Source organism: Clinocottus analis, unplaced genomic scaffold, assembly GCF_023055335.1.
Source record: "Clinocottus analis isolate CAN_PGR_092001 unplaced genomic scaffold, fCliAna1.0.p SCAF_4, whole genome shotgun sequence".
NCBI classification, from domain to species: domain Eukaryota; kingdom Metazoa; phylum Chordata; class Actinopteri; order Perciformes; family Cottidae; genus Clinocottus; species Clinocottus analis.
Window position 1 is genome coordinate 14296260 of NW_027176153.1, and position 17366 is coordinate 14313625.

A 17366-nucleotide genomic window follows, 5' to 3' on the forward strand; every position below is an offset into this window, starting at 1 on the left:
TGGCAGCGCAGAACAAGAAAACGTACAGGTCGGGAGCTGCTTCCTGCGGCTCACATGTACACAGCACCCAACAAGACCATGGCTTCGTCCAAGAGTAATGACTCCAACACAAACAGTAGCCTTGGAGACTCAAATTCAAAACCCAACGACGAGGAACCAGACGAGCTGTGTCCCGGTTTTATAAACACGGATGCGTTTGTGAAAGTGAGTGAACAAACCGAGCTGGTCGCCGCTTTTGAGTTGAGCCTCGCCGTCAAGTGGGCAACGTGGATGCGCTTGTTGGCTGCGAGTTGTGGTCACGTTATGGGTTGTAGGTGTTGGTGGAAGACGTGGACAGCTATCTGTTGACAAAAGACTTCATTTGAAGTATATATATTTATCTTAAAAGTAATTGGTAGTGGTCGACGAGAGACGTTTGAGATCCGTTGGTGCTTTGATTGGCTTCAAAGATGTCAGTTTCAAGGTAGCGGGACTTGTTAACGCGAGACCACGATCGGTCGACTAATCTCTTTATCGTGTCGATTAATTGTTTGACTGTTCTCAAAGTGAATTGTTTAAGCTTACTCACTCGAGGACCAATGTGAGCTCAGTCAACCTCCAGATAACGTGATGACGTAAGCTATGAAAAAGAAAACATCCAAATTTGAAAAGGTCATAATAAAAGGGCTTAAAAAAGCCAGTCGTTATCAAAAACGGCATTCACACAATTTTAGTCATTCCAGTAAATGACATCGATCATGTCAATTTAAATATGTAACGTTAACTGCCACATTTCAGTCTTGAGGTTTGCAAACCTTGTTGTGAAAACAAGAAAAAAGCAATACCTAACAGACATTGCAGTGTTTCTCAGACCTACAGTTTCGATTGTACTTTATTCCATCGGCATTGACTAACAGCTCAGCATCTCTCCCCTCTGCAGTATGGATTGGGTGTTGTCGTATCTGCCACCAAGGCCTCCACCGGCTTGCCTCAGACTGGAGACGAGTATGATTTGTATCGGAGCTTCCCGGGATTCCGGGATTTCTGTGAAAGTCAAGGGGACAAGCTTGTGCACTGGTGAGTAAGAATATGTGCGTTTGTTAAACACTATCAAACAACACACTGGAACATCGCTCTCTAGGGCGGTCCTCGGCGAAAGAAAGTCTCTGTCAACTAACACTTGTTTGATTTTGTCAACTTATCAGATAGTTGTTGAACTGAGTCTTTCCTCAAATATCACACGCAGCACCACTCTAAATCTTCAGTCTTATCGGTCTCATAGTCAATTTACACTCAACATTTTCTGATTATGTTTGTCAAACCAATGACCTCACATGCTGTTTCGATGCTAACTGCGTGATCATTTTTCCACACTGAAAGAATAGAAGAATAATCTTGTATTAGTCCCACAGTGGGGAATTTTATTCTCTGCATTTGACCCATCTGTAGTATTTTAATGAGCAGAAAGCAAGCCGTAGACATGCAAACACAATAAATTCTCTCAACTGTGTCCCTGTGTCAGCATGAGTCAGATAATGCAGCACCACGGCTGCAGATCTCAGTTGAGGGACCAGAACAAGCTGACGGGGCTGGAGGAGAGGTTTGACTTGGTCGTGGACTCGAACGACATCATCCTTGAAAGAGTGGTATGACGTACATCTTTTGGTGTTTTTACAAGTTTTTTCATGGAGCAAGTCTTTTGAAACCAACCAAGCTCTCATATCTGATTTGCAGGGGATTCTTCTTGATGAAGCTGATGGGGTTAACAGAGGCCAGCAGCCTGTCCTGCCCGCCGGGTTTCAGCCTCCCAAGATTGTAGTTTCCAGCTGGAATCGCATGGTTGGCTAATTAACCTCTCAGCTCTTATTCTGCAGATGCCTTTTTTTTCTGGAAGCTATAATTAGGTTTAAACATTATATGCCAGTCCTGGCATTAAGGCATTGGAAAGGTTATTTTGAACACTTAATGAATATTCATACCAGTCCGACACACCTTTTGGTAAACGGTGCTTTTATCAATCAGGATTCAAGCTCCAGAAATCCTTCTGGGACGTTCCGACTGCTCCATGCCAAGAATATTGCGAGGCCTCAGCTGAAATTCAAGGAAAAAGTTGACAACAGCAACACACCATTTATTCCCAAGATCTTTATCAAGCCCAATGCAACAAAGCCTCTTCCTTCTTGTAAGTTAAAGCCTCTTCCTCACATCTGTTGGTGCTGTAAAGTCATAAACACGTGTAACGTATCTGTTCTCTTGCTCTCCAATCGTAGATTTTACCAACAAACAAATCTGTAAACAGAGACCTGAGGACCTTGATGTCCCAGCTGCCCTGGCAGACCTAATTCACCAACAGAGGACTCAGGAACATGTTGAAGACATGTGAGACTTGTCTCTTTTGTAATAATAACATTTGGTCTATTTCTCTTTGTCCATCTTAACTTTTGATTGTGATCCACGTAGGTTTGCGCACCCATACCAATATGAACTGGATCATTTTACAGTACCAGAAAGCCTTCTGTCTAAACCAGAACCGCAGGTTAGTTATAGTGCTCCTATATCACTGTGATCCTGTCATTCTTGGTTGGGCTTCTACTAAATCTGTCTGAATATCTTTTAGATGGCCAAGCCAATGGCGGAGACCAAGTGCTCCTTCATTGACACACTGGAGGATCTGGTTGCTCTGAATGAGAAGCTTTGCAAAGTGTCTGAATTTGCAGTGGACCTTGAGGTATGGGAATAGAAGTTCTTGGACGCACAGGAAGTAACATCATGTGATCCAGTACAACAGATAATCAACAAATTGTGTCTTTGTGGGCGTTAAAATGCTGACATTTTGTGTGAGGAAGCATTGATTAACAAGCTTGTAGGTTATTTTGTATAAATGTTTTATTAACACTCTGTTCTCCGTCACAGCACCACTCCTACAGGAGTTTCCTCGGCCTCACCTGTCTGATGCAGATCTCCACCAGAGAGGAGGACTTCATCATCGACACCATTGAGCTCCGCAGCGAGTTGTACATCCTCAACGAGGCATTTACTGACCCGGCGATTGTCAAGGTAATGGAACCGATCCGCAAATTGATTCTTCCTGAATCCTATTCTAGGAAGATGAGATTACATTTTTGATTAGATTTTCAAAATGAGAAACTGCACAAGTTTAAAAAAAAAAAGTATTTTGATAGGTTACAACAATGAAGTGCAGATCAGAGAAAGAGCGCTACTGAATATAGCCGTTGCATAATTGAATATCTACCTATAAATTTGGAATATGTTATTGTGGACATTATCACCGTTATCATTATGACCGTTATCATGGCCAGACAATATTGTGTTAAACAATAACCTCAGTGCCCAAGCCTAGTGCACAGCTATGAAAGATAGTCCATTACTTTTGAGTTTTATTTCCAAATCAGTTGTATCGATACTTAAACTGAGGATAGTGACAGAACACTTGTTCACATTGTAGCATTCGTCTGCGTTGTAAAGCTGTGTCCAGCTTTGTCATTAAATGCCCAAATATCAGTACTTAAGACAGTAAAATGGTCTTGTGGGAAAACATTTTTTCAGGCAGATAAAACATGTACATTAGACTACCTTGAGAACTGGTGTCTGAACCACCGGAACATAAAGTTTGATAAAGTTGGTGGGTGTCCCGTGGGGTGTGTGTGGGAGCCACTGACTCACACACTGTCGGATACCTGTGAACAAGTGTGTTGCGTAGGCTTGAACCACAGCGAGAACTGTGATAATTATCCAAATGGAAGAATGTCACATGGTGTCCCCGTCTCTCCTCCACACACACACACATACAGTTTTTGGTTCAAATATTTTCTGTATTCTCAGGAATGTTTTTTTTTTCTCCTCAAAAAAAAGTTGGTAGTTTTTCAGGATGGTTTCAGCTGAATATACGCTCTTTCCTGTTCTCAGATATTTCACGGCGCCGACTCTGACATGGATTGGCTCCAGAGGGACTTGGGCTTGTACGTCGTGAACCTGTTTGACACGCATCAGGCCAGCCGAGCGCTGAACCTGGCCAGACATTCCCTCGACCATCTGCTCAAACACTTCTGCAGTGTGGCCTCAGACAAACGCTACCAGCTGGCTGACTGGAGGATTCGGTATGATGTTTTATTTCTATTTTTGAATTTTTTTTTAATGAGATATGGTGCGTAGCCGGAAAAGCCATCATTTATTTCAGATGGTTTGTAGTATTACTCTGAAACAATATTATTATTGACTTCTAAAACATGTCCTATCACTTGGCCTTGTAGCCCCTTGCCAGAGGAGATGACGCAGTACGCCCGGACCGACACCCACTACCTTCCCTACATCTACGACTGTGTGAGGTCGCAGCTGTTGGCCTTGAACCACGGGCAGCCAGGTCTACTGCAGAGCGTCTGGAACAAGAGCAGAGACATTTCTCTGAAGGTGAGACCAAAGCTCACTTCATACAGCATTAGGATTAAATCAACAGTTTTTATTGAGGATGTTTAATCGGAGCTGAAGGTTATTGAAGCAATACATTCCCCTGCTATATCGACAGAGAAAGCTCTGTTCTGCTCGCAAGGCTGTGACGGGGTACATTGTGTACAAGCCAAAACATGTTCGAGAGTTGCACCGAAACGTGGAGGCTCCGTAGTCTAAACCAACGTGATCCAAAATGGCAAGAGCACTTCACTATTACAAAAAAATGTTCCTCTTTGCTGCAGAATAATTAAGTTTTCTCGGTTATTATAGCACACTCTATCAACACTGATTTGACAGCCACATAAAAAGTGGCAAAGTTGTCTTTAAAAAAAAAAGAGAGAGAAGTAAGCATAACTTGACCTTTGTTTAGGTCGGGGGTCGTCAACCCGCGGCTCTTCAAGTTCCTTTAAAAAAAAAAAAAAAGATTCAAAAAAAGATTTTTTGCATATTTTATTTTGCCCAGTGGATAATCTTTCAAAGCGAACTCCTCTTATCTTGGAGTTTGAGGTGATATTGGGTCACCGAAAATAAAAGTTTAAATACTTCTTTATTTAAAATATGCATCACATCCTGTCACGTTGCTGTGTAGCAGCTTCCTCTGCAGGTGGCTCATCCTAATGAAAAAAAAAAGAAATTACATCATACATGTTTTGTTTTTTAATAACATTAGGATCCACCAATACAATGACACTGCTATTGTAACACTCAAAGGTAGGTCTAGTTTTCTAGATGAATATGCTTAACTCAGGACAGAAGAGAAAGACCACACAACAAAGAAACTGGAATCAGATTGTAAAATTAGTAATACATATAATAATTAGTAAAACATAAAAACGTCTTTGTCTGCGAGTGAGTGACGCAAGTGTTGAGCAGGCTAGGGTGATTAGCATTTAACGGCAAAGTTAAACTGACGGAGATTAAATGAGTAAAGAAAATGGAAACCATGAATGTGAATACAGATCACGAGGAGTAGTATAGATGTCAGTCAATGATGATTGACTTCAGGTATTAGCGTAAATGTTATGGGTTTTGTGAAGCATAGAATATAGTCGGGTCCGGAGATGTCAGGGAGGGACGGTGATGGAGGTGGGCCGGCCCATTCCCGTCGGCCTACCAGGGATTTCCCCGGTATCCTCTATGGCCCGTCCGCCCCTGCTCCAAATGGACCTCGATCTAGCCGACGCATTACTTTTTTTTTCTTCTTCTCTTTGTAATAGTTGGATAGTTATAAACAGGTAAAATAACAATACAATGTCATAATTTGTCTTTATTCTTGTTCTATAATTTCATAAATACTACCAACAAATTTTTGGGGGGTGGAAGAAAGGGCAAAATGGCTCTTTTGATAGAAACGGTTGCTGACCCCTGGTTTAGGTAGTCTAGACTGAGAGGGTGTTACTGACTTACTGTACTTGTTTCCTATCGTATGTCATTGTTGAGACAGTGAGAATCTTTATTCCCTGACGTGACAGACTTTCTATATATTCCGGCGGTCTTCTGCTAAATTTGGCATTAGTGTTCATGGTGATCTAAATTGGCATCCCTTCTCTGGTAAAGGGAGCGAACTATTTTTGTTAATCTTCACTCATCACGGCATAACGATAAGAGATTTTATTGTAACTTTTGTTTTCAATGTTTTTTTAATTTTATGTGTCGTTACATTTTAGTCATGAAAGATAAAAACATCAACTTATCGTCCACATTTCCATTGCCATAATTAGCCTTGTCTGATAGCGGTGTAGTTTCTAGGTTGTCGTCAAATATTTATATATTCTTTTCTGACATTTGTCATGATTCATGATGTGCTTTCCCTCCGTACAGAAATATATGAAGCCCATATTCACTGAGGCGTCGTATTTGGAGCTGCAGAGGAAGCAGAAGCGGTCCTTAAACACCCAGCAGCTCACTGCCTTCAGACTGCTGTTTGCCTGGAGGGACAAGCTGGCCAGGCAGGAAGATGAAAGCACTGGGTAGGATGTTTGGAAATGGATGAACTCGCTGTTCTGGAAATCCACTCAAGCTCTTTTCCTATTTATAGTTTGTACCCAACCAGATTTGGCCACCCACATGTTTGTGACAATCTCCCTGTTTTTTGAATCCTTCAGTCTTTCTACGTCCGTCTTAACATGGAGTTATTTGTGTGTTTTTAGATTCACTCTGCCAACTCACATGATGAACAAGATCTCTGAGGAGCTGCCAAGGTAAGTTGAATAGATTCCCCACGTTCATTTTGTAACGCTGTTCTCTCATTTTTAGTGTTATTATTCAAACCTGTGTTATTATTCAGACCCGCCAACCGAGTATTTTGTCTTTATCGACTCAGGGAGCCTCAGGGCATCATTGCCTGCTGCAACCCTGTACCCCCACTGGTGAGGCAGCATGTCAATGAGCTGCATTTGTTAGTGCAGCAGGCCAGAGAGATGCCGCTCCTTAAGGTAAGAGAAGACGGGTGGCAGCAATGTTTCTCGTGGTGTCATTTCAATGTGAAGTCACTTGTCAATGAAGGTACCTAAATGTTTTCTAAATTTCACACAGGCCGAGGTTGTAGGTCCAACGACAAAAGGACTCACAACCATAAAAAAGGTTGGTTAAAAACTGATCAAACAAGATGGAATTTTAAGATTTTCCTTGAAGTATTTCAAAAATAAACCATGACTGGGATCAAAGTAATTTGATTTTGTATAATTTTCCAGCCAGAAGTAACGATGTTTGGTCCCCATGATACATCGAGGGTCTCTGAGAGTGATCTTCAGCACTGTTCCAGTGATGGTAAGCTTGATACACATGCATGTTCTGCCTTATATTTGGGATTTTAATATTCTAGCCCAGTAGGCCTAAATCAAAATACTTTTCCTTTTTCAGAAATGCCTGTCAAACAAGGGCTGCTCTTCTCAGAGGAAGAGGAGGAAATGGATGTTAGTGTACAGAATATAAGTGGTCTTGTGGCAAGAGCTAAAATCACACAGTTTGAGGTAGATATCGACTTTGAGCTTACTTTATTCCGCTGGTCGATTTGCATGCGGCTGTTTTATCTAATGTGAAAACTCCTGTGTGGTTTTTTTTTTTTTGAAGGAGCTGGAAACACAAAATGACGAAGACTCTCTCTCTGTGGCTCAAAAGAAAGCCAAACGTATCATCGAGTCTTTTGAAAACCCTTTCAGAATGGTAAGATATGACATGATTAAGCCTCACTATTGTTTGCATTTTATTTTTTTCAACCGGACACACGACATTCAACTATCTTCTTTGTAATTTCAGTACTTGCCCTCCAGTGTGCACATCAGCAAGAATGCCAGGTTTGACCCGTCTTCAAAAATATTTGAGGTAATCAAAAAGCACCTTACATCCATCCACATCCAGACATGTTTCCCACTTAACTTCTAAGGTTGTTGTTCTTTATTTTCATGTAAAGTCATGCTCTCAAATTGAAAGACCACGTTCTATATAATGAGACCTTTCTTTAGAGGTGTGGAAACAAATACACTTAAACATGTTAAAACTTACATCATTAGTTTTTTGTTGATATGAAAGCTTTAACTTCTGTTGTGCTTTGCATTTACCGTCAAAAACGTACCTGAAAGCTGTATTTGTGCTGGGCAAAAAAAGTAGACGCTTGATGATTTTACAATCTGCTGTTATACAGTTAGACATAGCCAAGCAAGCCATGCGAAGACAACACTTTTAGACTTGGCCTTTAAATGTTAAAGAGAGTGAAAAAACGTTTTAAGTTGATACAATATTTATAATATTGTAATATACAATAACCAACCATCTCACGTTTACAGATTAGTAAAAGATGGAAACTGCAGAGTATTGAACAGCAACAGAAGGAGTTGGAGGCCAAGAGAGAGGCCAAGAGGAAATCCAAGGAAGAAGCAAAGGAACGCTCAAAGAAAATTACAGGTAATGAAGTTAAACTTGCTCTAAATTTAAATTTTTTTCTTTGTAACATCCCTCATTGTGTTATATTGGTTGTTGATTTCCGCAGAGGAAAGGAAGCTGGCTAAGCAGAGCTACCAGGAGTCTCTCCAGAACGTTACCACGGTTCGCCAGCAAGCAGCGGTGAGTTATTTGCTCTCTCGTCTGTCCATTTCCTCGATGCTACTTCAGATGGGCTTTGCGGTCTGTCAACTTTGCTGTTGACGTCCCTTTCGGGAAGGTACATATTCATGAAAAACACAAGTGTTATATTCTCCCAGGAGCCTGGCACGACATATTAAAGATAGTCCTGTACTAGGCAGTTTAACTGCAATGCCCCTCATTTTCTGAAGACGTGGCTGATATTTCTTCACAGCAATATGGTGACTCATAAGTGAGTGAACCACTGCTGCCAATCTGCATCTCAGTCATGTCAGTGGCTTTTTATTTTTTGTATTTGTCACATGATGTGCTTGGGGAAAAATAATGCACAGCGTGGGATTGCTTATTTCTGCCCAAAAGCCCACTTCCTGTTAACGCCGTCTGTCGGGCTACAACACTCTGTTTAAAATGCTCAGTGAGACAAAAGTCTGGCTTCTTTATCTTCATCTTGATTTCTCGATGCTGGGAGACAGAAATAAATGTCCCCTCTAACCCTGGTGGCTGAACCAATTCCCCCAGCTTTGAGCCATCAGTCACAAGTGCACCACAGCAATCCATTGTGTGATAATGGATTAAATGAAATGTTTGTTAGAAGCTGAAATGGCAGCTTCAAATAAACATGTTGGTGGCATGCATTATAGTCAGAACTGCTGGCAGCAGAACTTGAGAGTTACACTCCTCAACCTGCCAACTGCGGGCAAATATTGGCTGTCAGCTAACTCTGTTTCAGCCGATGCTTTGCCAGTGAAGTTTTCTTGTCTAATTTCAGTTTGAAAGAAAGGTTTCCAAAGCTTCTATTGCGCAGATATTTTCACTGCGTTTGGGTTCTAACATCACTGGTTATCTCTTTTGCCTCAGTCATGTTCATAGACGCTAACCTCAATTAAAACGTTTATTAAAAAGCAGAAACAGTCCAAAGGAGAACACATGATATGTGAAGACTTACAAGTTTTATGCCCATGCATAAATATGACTTTACTATAAATTAGGGCTGGGCAAAGTTGAAAAAAATGAATTGCGATTAATCGCATGATTTTTCTGCGATAATTCGCATTAAGTAAAAATGTAATGTTGCTGTTAGGTCACTGCAATACCAGTCTGTTAACCAGACAATTACACAGTGTGACACTTTTCTATGGGATACAAAAACATATATTTGCCAAGTACGCAACAAAAGAAAACTTTGTTTGTCAAAAGATGTCAGCTAATATTAAATTCTTTTCTAAATCCCTTTAATCCCATTTTTAAGATTTCAGTTATTTAATAGTGCACCATAAATAGATAAACCCCAGAATATTAAGACATCTAGTGTAATCAAAAAGAAAAGGTTGTTTGATTACTGCTATAACAAAACAGCACCCACATACCGCTTATCCTTGTGCTAAGGACCGCTATCCAACAGTGGTCATGCATCCATTTAAGGTCACAGTTATTTAAATGGTTATTTTAAGCATTGCACAGAATATAATGCTGCTGAACAATTTCACTAGGAATCTGCAACAGGCGGCGGAAAGAAAAGGGAGAGGGTTGCCAGTGAGATTGGAGAGTCAACTCCCAAACCAAGTAAGAAGCTGATGAAATCTGCAGAGAAGAAGGAACCGCCTTCCCAAGAAGACTTCAGTCCCTTTGACTACAGCCGGTCAAACCTCAAAGTCTTTGCTGGTAGGCATCATCTCACTACTACTTTCATCTTATTACATTCAGCTTGGTGTACAATATTGCATTAGAAAAATGAGTTCAACTCGGTACACCTGCTTTGTTATCACAGGTACGAAACCAAAGGACAATACGCAGTTTGATCCAAATCGGCAAACTGGTTTTAAGAAAAAGGTATTTGTTTATTAATAAAATAGTGATAATAAATGTGTTCCTAAAACAATATGTATTTCAAGAATACATAATTACTTTAAATCTTTAATTCAACAGAAAACTGCCAAAGGACAAAAATCCAATTCTGGACCTGGAAACCGAAGTATGTCGTACATGGCTGGGAAATCCGAAAGGTACTTATGTACGATATACAGTCGCTTCTTTGCCTCTGCTAATTCAAACCTCTCAGTGTGGGAACCAATACATCTTTTTCTTCTTTACAGATTCCGGCAAAACTGGCCCAAAAGATAAACTCTTGTTCCATCTTATTTGTATTTTTTTCTATTTCAAAGTATTTTTTCCATCCTGCAAAAACAGTGTTCCCTTTTTTTTTTCTTTCAAGTCAAATTCAGTCATTTCAATTTTTTTTCAATTATTTTTGTCCATCTGTGTAACAGTTTACTCTGTACATATGTGGAAGCACAGACCTCTTATAAAGATGATTTTAGACGAAAAAGTTTATTGTCTTCTTTGTTTTAATCATATAAATATATATATTTTTATTATTTGGTGGGGCGGTATCATGAGGTATTATAGTTTATATGGAGCTTTTTTCTTATCTTTTAACTTAGAACTATTACCCCATTTACAAGTGGTCCAGACCTGACGCAGGAGTCATGTGTAATTATACAAACAAACACAAAATGTCACTGATGAAATGTATATTTTATAAAAATGTTGCTTTAAAAAATGACTATAATTTTGTTGACATTATCCTCTTTAACTCTGCAGTTGGAATCATAATATAAAAGATTGTCTATTGATGCTATTGTACAAAACGACATTACCGATATCAAACTCTCAAGCTGCAAAATGACTAAAATTCACTGTAATTGAAAGTTAATAAGGTCAGTGGGAAGTGTGAGCGAGCGCTTCAAGGCAACACAGCGCAAAGACAGATGGATGTTCTTTCTGTGCAGGTTTATGCAAGTGGCTTTTCAGAAGAGCATCCTCTAATGCCTGACAATGCAACATAACCTCTTATAGCACCTATTTGTTCAACTGTCTCCATCATTGAGACTTCCCTGTGACGGTTCCTGTCACAGTAGTCGCATGATTGGCTGTCAGATGTATTTTCAAGCCGTTTTATTTTAGTGACTGTACAACCTTCCGTTGACACCACATTTTTCCCAATCCTTAGTTTTAGCTTGTCCCTGATTCTGCTGCTGATGGTGTTTGAAAAGTATAGATTTTCCAAAATGAACTATAAAGTTATTTTATTCTTTAGTGCCAGGTTCATGAATTAACACATATTGGGGAATAAAGTTCCAGGTTTAGTGTTGACCAATGAAAGGACCCCTGTTTTGTTGCAGGTACAGGGTTATTGCACAAAATTAATCCAAAAGCAGAGGAGAAATTGTAGAGCAGATGTTTCAAGAGAACACAGAAGCAATCTGAGTGCATACAGTTTGAGCAAAAACAGCAAATCCATGGGCAAAAAGGGGCTATTTGTGTTTAAAGACCTGTTTTCTTTTAATAAAATGTGAAGTCAAAGAATCATGTTCTCACATTGAAAGAACGTGCTCTATTTATTTTAGAACTTGCTTCAGAGCTAATACACATTTTTGTTTACTTTATCCTCTGGGTGTAACTGTCCTGTTATATAAACCTTAGTCTTGTGTAAATAAAGAAGCTTATATAAGTTTCAACTTACATCATTAACAAATGGTTAAAAAAGTAAGATCTTTAGTGATCTTAGAGCTATAGCTTCTGTTGTGCTTTGCATTAAGACTCACAGTGACTTGAAAATCAATGTGTGGTATCAGGCATTAAACATAACAAACACTTGTTTACAACATGGTCCTTGGATGTTAGATATTTCCAGTCTTAACACAAGATTTGAAACATAAAATTACACAATGTAATCTTAAATTGAATACAAAATAATAATAAATTACCCATTAAAGACACTCTTATTTTTGGGGATTTATAATTTTCTTCCTCACGCATTTATTCGTTTTTTTTGTTATGTTTGGACACTAATTAGTCTATTACATAGTACAGTAACCTTCTGAAAGCTGTGATTTTTGTACAATCTGCTGTTATACAGCCATGCTAATACGGACAATTTTAGACTTTGTCTTTACATTTTTTGGAGAGTGTACGTTTTTTTTTTGTAGTTGATAAACTATTTAAAACTTTAGAAGACGTCGCATGTTAAACTACAATAAACCAACGCTCGTCCTCCCTTGTTTTCCGGTTTGCGCATGCGCGGTGGTTTCGCTTCACGTGGGCTCCAGCCGACGGGCGTCGACTGCTGGCGTGAAAGTCAAGCAAACTATACGGGACACGGTTCGTCCTGGCGTCCCATTGGCTCACACAACGCCACGTCACTGACGTCAGCGGCCAACCATTCGCTATATAGTGAGGCGTCACGTTTAGTCAGACGACGATCAAGTGTCACTTGATCACATTGCCACACTTTCAAACACGTCGGTGTTTTTTTGTGGCCGTAGGTAACTGCCATGGAGCACATAAAGGATGGCTGGTTCACGGAGTCCTGCGCGCTGTGGCCGGGGCAGGCGATGAGCCTCCAGGTGGAGGAGATCCTCTACCAAAAGAAATCCGGGTTTCAAGACATTATGGTTTTCAAGAGGTGAGTACTTTGAGCTACAAAACTTGGCTAACGTCGCTAGCTCCATAGCGCCCGTCAGCAGGGCATGAGCAACCTGAAGCTCGTGGGGTTTTTTTTGGAGAAGTTTTTAAAACCCCGATGGTGATTTTTGCTCACCTGCGGGTCGTTTTATGTGTCCCGGAACAGGCCTGAGCTCGCGAACGAACTAGCTAGCTATGTAGCGAAATGAGCACAGAGGAGGCAGCTGGTGAGATGAGTAACGGTATCCGGCATAATGACAGGCGAGTCTCTGTTTGGGTTTAATAACATCATCAATGAGTGCGCGAGACATCTGCAATAAAATATGGCTTTCTTGCTGTGAAGGTAAAACAAAACAAAAAAAAGACTACGAAAAAATTTGCATATTAACATGATCGTGTACTTGTATTTATTTGTATGCGTTAGGAAGATTAACACAACGCTAACATGTGCTGCATCTTGTTCAAGTTATGTAAACCATATACATTTCCAAATGTGACTCTCATACTTTGCTGTGACGGCACTTTTCAGTAAAACATATGGTAACGTCCTGGTGCTGGATGGAGTGATCCAGTGCACAGAGAGAGATGAGTTTGCCTACCAGGAAATGATTGCAAACCTCCCACTGTGCAGTCACCCTTGCCCGCAGAAGGTATTGATTAATGTGTGTTTTGGTGAAATAAAAGCTGCTGCAATAGGATGTGAAGCAGGAAGACTGGCTTTTCTTGTATTGATAAGTCTGCATTCTTTCCACTTTCTCAGGTGCTGATTATCGGCGGTGGAGATGGCGGGGTGCTGAGAGAAGTGGTGAAGAGTCCACTCGTGGAGTCGGTGGTGCTGTGTGAGATCGATGAGGTAGGAGCAACAACGCTGATGAGCAATCTCTCTCCATTCGTTATATTGCACTTGAGCCATGCCTGATCGTATCCGGGTTGATGTTGTCTTCTGTGTAGGAAGTTATTAATGCGTCAAAGAAGTTCCTCCCAGGGATGGCCAAAGGGTTTTACAGTCCCAAGCTCATCCTCCATATTGGAGATGGCTTTGAATTCATGAAGAAGAACCAGGATGCCTTCGACATCATTATAACCGACTCCTCAGACCCCGTTGGTGAGTTCCACTTTAGAAGTGTTGCACCACCTTTTCTTTGCCAACTGAAACCACCAGAGGCAGTCAATTTATTAAGGTTTGAGTCTTGTTGCAGGACCTGCTGAGAGTTTGTTCAAGGAGTCTTACTATCAACTGATGAAGACGGCGTTGAGAAACGGTGGAATTCTATGTTCCCAGGGTAACTCCATTGTTCATACTTTACTTAAAAATTTGAAATGCATATTTTAGAACAACATTTTTAGAACAATGCTGACTTCAGTAGAAGTCATAACTATACTACGCCCCATTTTCAAGTCCACCAAAAAAAAACCCACTGGTTTCTACTCACTAACTTGCCAGGAGTTGTTATGTTTCTCATTCATACAGGTGAACCATAAATATTAATAATTAACATGCCCTTTCTTTTGCTCTTGTGTCAACTTCATAGGAGAGTGTCAATGGCTCCATTTGGAGCTGATAAAGGAGATGCGAACCTTCTGCAAGACCCTATTCCCTGTGGTGGACTATGCCTACAGTACCATCCCAACGTATCCCAGTGGCCAAATTGGATTCATGCTTTGTAGTAAAAATCCCGTAAGTGTGCTAGTCACTCTCCATTTCCCATTCACCACTTGCATGATTGTTATCGGATTGCCTATGAATCCCTCTGCCTTCTTCATTATAGAACCGTTCTGTAGCAAAATAAACTTGTCTGCTGTTTCTCGGTGATGGGTGATGTCCATCGAATGACTGAGGTGCTCCCCCTTCCCTTTTTGGAATTAGGAAACAAATTTCTTGGAGCCAATGAGAGCGCTGTCAAAAGAAGAAATGGAATGTATGAACCTTAAATATTACAACCCGGAAATTCACAAAGCATCGTTCGTCCTGCCTGAGTTTGCAAAGAAGGTAAATGTTGTTAAAATCACTTTCATATTCACTTGAAACTGACACATATTTGCCTCCTATCACTAAGTGTATTCTTGACCATCGACAGGTACTCAATGAAGCATGACCAGCAACAACGGACCGTGTTCATCCTCTATCTGGCCCTCACACCACAGATGTACAACCTTCTAAGGCTTCTTTACCTCCTCAACCCAGTTCAACGCCACTGACGAAGGTCCCCTCCAAGATTTTATGGATGGAGGCACCAAATAATGATAATCAGTGGGCAGGAACTTGCTGAGTTATACAGGGAGAAATGTTAGTTCGCTCCAATGTTTCCTTCCTTCCAGTCTTACACGCTCTTGGTGTTTTTTTAATTTATTTTACTGATTCATTAATTGTTTTATCAGCATTATGTGAAGAGCAATTGAACAAACTGGGCTAAATGGGGAAGAGCGTTGCTGTCAAACCTGACCTCAATCTGAAACCATGTGCTGTCTATCGCATTTACTGCATCTACACCTCATACCATATAGTACATTGATGTACTTTTAATTGTAATGTTTAATATCAGTTTGTGCTAATAGCAAATCGCATAGTCGCCATCTGTCATGACTGCATATTCACAATACTAATGCGTCCTCTACACAAAAACCCTACAGTGCCTGAAATTGTTCATTTGTTGTTGTTGGTAAGGAGGAAAGACTTGCTCTGTATCCAAGTGTACCAGGCACATTGTGGCCTAAAAGAAAGCTCACGTGTCCCTTTATCACAACACTGTGTAAGATCATATACATTTGCTCAGCTTTGACCATTAATTATAACAGTATTAAAATGCAAATTGTCAAAACATATTAGGTATGGTATTGGAGTTTTGAAATATGAAGAATATAATTGAGGTGTGAATTAATTATGCAATTCTAAACTTGCAGTATTGTAGAAGGCTTGTATTTTAGTAAGCCTGTTCGCTGAGTCATTACATGGTTAAACATTTCAGTCATACGCATTAGTGTAAGTTCACATGGAATCTGTTGAAATTAAATGAATTTGTGATCTTTTTTTTTTTTAAGTACTGTAATAAAATAGTAAAATAAAATCGTTCTTTGTCTTCTGTGTGCATCCGGGCATATGCTTAATTTGTATGACCACTAAACACAGGGCTATATTTTAGTTTAGGAATTTGCTGATATCTTTCAAATGTGTTGCGCTTAAAAGCAATATCTGAAAACTATTGCTGGTTTCACTCTGGCTTCAGAAAAAAACAAGTAATCTGTTTAAGGTTTCTATCCACCAAACCTCTTTATTTTTTTTAGTTGTAGCGCCAGTGAGGTCCAAGTGCAGTTCTGGATTGCAGGCACTAGATGGCAGCCTTTAATCTTATGTACAAGCTGATTCGCCTATCGAGGTTAAAGGAATGCATTAAAATTATACTGTTCAAATTCATCAAATGCATTGTGTGAGAATACAACATATTTGAGGTTTTCTCTGAATATTAGAGGAAAGCCGCTTGGTCCCTTTAAATTGTTCAGATCAGTTTGCGTTGTGCGATGGTGAGGTGCCAGTGTTGCCTTCCGTTGCATCAGCTGTGGTGATTGTGTAATACCTCAGCCCTCACTTGTTTTCTATTAAAAAGTCACCAACCTGCGACAGTGCAGTACATTATAATTGTACTGCCTTTATAGTGCGTTACGGTGCTGTAGTGAAGGTGTTCCCTGTTCATGAGTGTTCTCCGACTAATAAAGGAGATGAAACATATCCACTGTCATCTATTAAGATATATTTAATATTTAATTAGCTTTAATGATAATATCTGTCTTTCAAGACAGTGTCTCTTGTCTTTTAAAACTTTTTAAATGCAGTTTTATGCACCCAACCAGATTTTCATTTTAAAAAAACACAACACTTGTGTTCCTTTGTGATCCCTTTCAGAGAGCTGTTTGAAGCCATACGTGAAGGAGATGTGGGGAAAATGGAGGCTTCTACGCACATTAATAAATCCTGGGGGCACCCAGACCTGTCGTCATGCTGACGTTTTTCACACTCTGAAGCCTCTTTCAGGTCAGACTGCAGATATTTGTACGGATCTAGTTTGTTGTAGATTCTTCAAACACGCTGGATTGCCAATATATAGCCGTTTCAACAGTCGGCTAATCTTTGGATTGGCTCCGGGGCCTTCTTGAGATCAGCAGTGTATGAGGAAAATACCTCAAACACTGTTTTGAAAGCACGACAAATCCATTTGAACATATCAACCAAGGCGTATTGGAATATAAGTATTGTATGTTGCCTGCCGGTAGCAACATCTAAAGACGTCACAACAGTAAACCCTGTTAATTGTGCTATTTCAGCGATATATGCTGGAGGGCAGCTTCTCAAACACACGAGAGAAAAAAAAAATCTCAGACAA

At 40.1% G+C, this 17366-nt stretch overlaps 2 protein-coding genes across 4 annotated transcripts; both read left to right on the top strand.

Moving 5' to 3' along the window:
- Positions 1-38: 38 nt before the first annotated feature.
- Positions 39-10852, top strand: exosc10 (exosome component 10). 3 transcript variants are annotated; one of them, XM_068598587.1, is made up of 25 exons: positions 39-204; positions 920-1056; positions 1502-1625; positions 1714-1818; positions 2002-2161; positions 2250-2358; positions 2440-2515; positions 2597-2707; positions 2893-3036; positions 3907-4097; positions 4251-4407; positions 6268-6416; positions 6597-6647; positions 6770-6881; positions 6982-7029; positions 7140-7215; positions 7309-7418; positions 7519-7611; positions 7705-7770; positions 8232-8349; positions 8435-8508; positions 10017-10188; positions 10295-10356; positions 10453-10529; positions 10620-10852. In XM_068598587.1, the coding sequence occupies exons 1-25, from the start codon at positions 55-57 to the stop codon at positions 10645-10647; spliced, it is 2700 nt and encodes an 899-aa protein (XP_068454688.1). In that variant the 5' UTR covers positions 39-54; the 3' UTR covers positions 10648-10852. The 3 variants fall into 3 exon arrangements, with proteins under 3 accessions (XP_068454688.1, XP_068454689.1, XP_068454690.1); XM_068598588.1 differs by lacking the exon at positions 39-204 and adding an exon at positions 231-463; XM_068598589.1 differs by lacking the exon at positions 39-204 and adding an exon at positions 493-614.
- Positions 10853-12775: 1923 nt separating this feature from the next.
- srm (spermidine synthase) lies at positions 12776-16055 on the top strand. The gene is made up of 8 exons (XM_068597824.1): positions 12776-12991; positions 13520-13640; positions 13751-13843; positions 13942-14095; positions 14190-14273; positions 14523-14668; positions 14858-14980; positions 15069-16055. The coding sequence occupies exons 1-8, from the start codon at positions 12861-12863 to the stop codon at positions 15084-15086; spliced, it is 870 nt and encodes a 289-aa protein (XP_068453925.1). The 5' UTR covers positions 12776-12860; the 3' UTR covers positions 15087-16055.
- The last annotated feature ends 1311 nt before the right edge of the window (positions 16056-17366 follow it).